The 2686-nt window shown below is 33.2% G+C and overlaps 1 protein-coding gene across 2 annotated transcripts in view; it reads left to right on the forward strand.

Moving 5' to 3' along the window:
- Positions 1-2686, forward strand: part of LOC107667825 (dedicator of cytokinesis protein 1) — a 288581-nt gene that overhangs the window by 56602 nt on the left and 229293 nt on the right. For both annotated transcript variants that reach the window (XM_016459540.1, XM_016459550.1), the window contains exon 11: positions 1995-2067. In XM_016459540.1, coding sequence (XP_016315026.1) covers positions 1995-2067 — 73 coding nt within the window. The remainder of the gene's footprint in view (positions 1-1994; positions 2068-2686) is intronic.

The following is a 2686-nucleotide window of genomic DNA, read 5'->3' on the forward strand; positions in this document are numbered from 1 at the left end:
TAGCGAAAAGCGAGCATCTTATATAAATTATAGTTGTTCATATATATATATATATATATATATATATTAGATATAATTAAATTTAACATATTCACTAAATTCAGACATTCTGTTTGTTTGTTTGTTGATTTATTTTATTTACAATGACAGGTAATACTGAGTTGCCACAGTTTGGGCTGTAAAATGTAAGGGTCTTTATCTTGTTTTAAATTGCGGGTAGCAGGTGTTTTGTCTTGATCAGTAATTTTATTTGTCAGATTTATTTGAGTGATTGCATACACCTTCAAATACAATTGTTCAAGCCTTGTGTGAAATCAGCTGGAATAATATTTTGCATATAAGCTGTGCTATATGCAGTACAAAAGTTGACACAACAATCTCTCTGCATTCATACATTTATAATGCATTCAAAACAAACATGGCCTTTGCACTGATTTTGTCTACCTGGAGTTAAATATTGTTTTATTACATCTACATTACATCACAATATGCATTAGATGCCTTGATCTGGTTGGAGTGAAGTGACCCTGACATTTTTGTCTCCTATGTCACTATTACTGTTGCCAATACCAGATGCTTCGGTTGGTTATTGTGCAGTGCGTTTCTCAGTTTGTTGTGCACAGAGGGTTTCTCATTCTTTCATTTGATGGAAAAAAGGAAAAAAATCTGTTCTTCTGTTGTAAATAAATAAATAAGGCTGAACAGGAGCAACGAACATCAGATGGGTTTTGAAGTGGGAAATATCATCTCTCTCTCTCTCTCTCTCTCTCTCTGCTTATGGACGTTAGCAGTATGTCTGTATGTGGGTCAGGCAGGTAGAGGCAGAACCTGTATGTGCAATGTCACCTTTACACTTTCAGAGACAAGCCAATGCTTCCATTATGGCTCATCAGTTTCCTGTTGCCTGCTGTAAACCCAATCTCAGCACGGCCACTGCTGCACACCAGGCCAAATGGCCATTTAGAGGCGATGTTTATGTGTTCAGTCAGTAATAGCTGCTGCTTGACAGCTTATCCAGAAAGTTTTGCCTGCTCTCACCTTATAAACCATAAATTTAAACTTCCATGAGTGTTTCTCTTGTGCTTTTTACTATGGTTTATTTTTTACAGAGTTTTACAGTGATGTGATGAGTCCCAAAATAAACAAACAAACATTTTGAAAACATGAAAGTTTACATCAAGGTAGTAATTGCTGGAATGAATGAATGAATGAATGAATGGATGAATAAGTAGTTTTATTTACAATGCTTTTTAAAAAAGACATCAAGATTTGAAGTATTATTTTCATGACAATTTTACTTTTTTCACCACAAAATTTTATTCATAAGTCATAAAGTAATAAATTATTTTATTTATTAAATGAATTAAGTTTGGTACAGCAATTACTAGCTTGATGTAAACTTTAATATTTTATTTATTTATTTTTCATTATGCTGTATGCATAACACAATTTAAGTAATGGGAATTGAATGGGAATTGGGCTAAATATGATTAATTTTGATTAAAACCTGTGCACAGTGATTTTTAATCAGCATATATATAAGTAAGAAAATGAATTACATTTTTACTTTGTTATATTATAAATAAATAAATAATATTCATATAATACCAATATTCATATAATATTTATTTAATGTTATATAATTATTTTATTCTGTTATACCAAACAGAAACTTTTTTTTAAAGTTTTATTTTATTTATAATCAATATTAATTTTACCATGTTCACCCTCTTGGGTGAATTACGTGCTATAATTACTTTTATTACTACATGTTTTTGTAATTACTGTAATTGGTGTTGTTTGAGTTATTTGAAAAGGTATCATGCTTTCAAAGTTGTGAATTTGCTGAGACTGTAAAAGTAAATGTCAAAAAACAATCAATCTTTATAGTCTTAACGGGATGAAATATGAGCTGGTTATTTCTCATTTTCATGAGATGACATGATGTTTGGTCGTTTGCAGACATTATTCTCGTCTCATTCTTCTCTCTGCAGTAATGGACGTCACAGACATCATCACGGGCAAGATGGACGATGAGGACAAGCAACACTTCATTCCCTTCCAGCCGTGAGTATGACTTCATTACATCAACACAACAGCTTTTATGATGAAACAGTTTTGACCATCAGTCAAGTATATTGTGTAGTCATGCATATGAATGCTAATTTGCGTGTAAGTTTGTTAGTGTTTGTCTGTTTTTCTGATTTCTATTGTATCATCTCAATACTCTGTGTATTTATTCATTGAAGACAACAGTACACAAACTCCCTGTTATTCTGTAGAGGAGTCATACGTGCCTCACAGTCACTCCGTCATTCATTCTGTCACTCAGTAAGACTCTACTTCGGTCTTTCTCTGCTTTGCCGCTCTCACAGCCCAGCCGGGTCACTCAGAGAGGAGTCCCTTTGGTTTGCTGGGTATTGTGGGGTGTTTAAGATGCATGTTCTCACTTTAGGGAGGTTTTTGCTTTGTAGCAGCTTATTTGTGACCTCAGATTACTGTAGCTCTGGTCCAAAACCTAGTGGACTGTCTTGCTGCCTACATAGCCAGCTACCTAACTGCATCCTAACTGAAACAGAAACTTGTGACTGATTTAAATGCTTCTCATAGGCAGCAACAAATAGCAAGTCCATAATAATAATAATAATAATAATAATAAATAGTAATGTATATTACTATTCAATCT

Source organism: Sinocyclocheilus anshuiensis, unplaced genomic scaffold (genome assembly GCF_001515605.1).
Source record: "Sinocyclocheilus anshuiensis isolate Anshui unplaced genomic scaffold, SAMN03320099.WGS_v1.1 scaffold493, whole genome shotgun sequence".
In the NCBI taxonomy this organism is placed as follows: Eukaryota; Metazoa; Chordata; class Actinopteri; order Cypriniformes; family Cyprinidae; genus Sinocyclocheilus; species Sinocyclocheilus anshuiensis.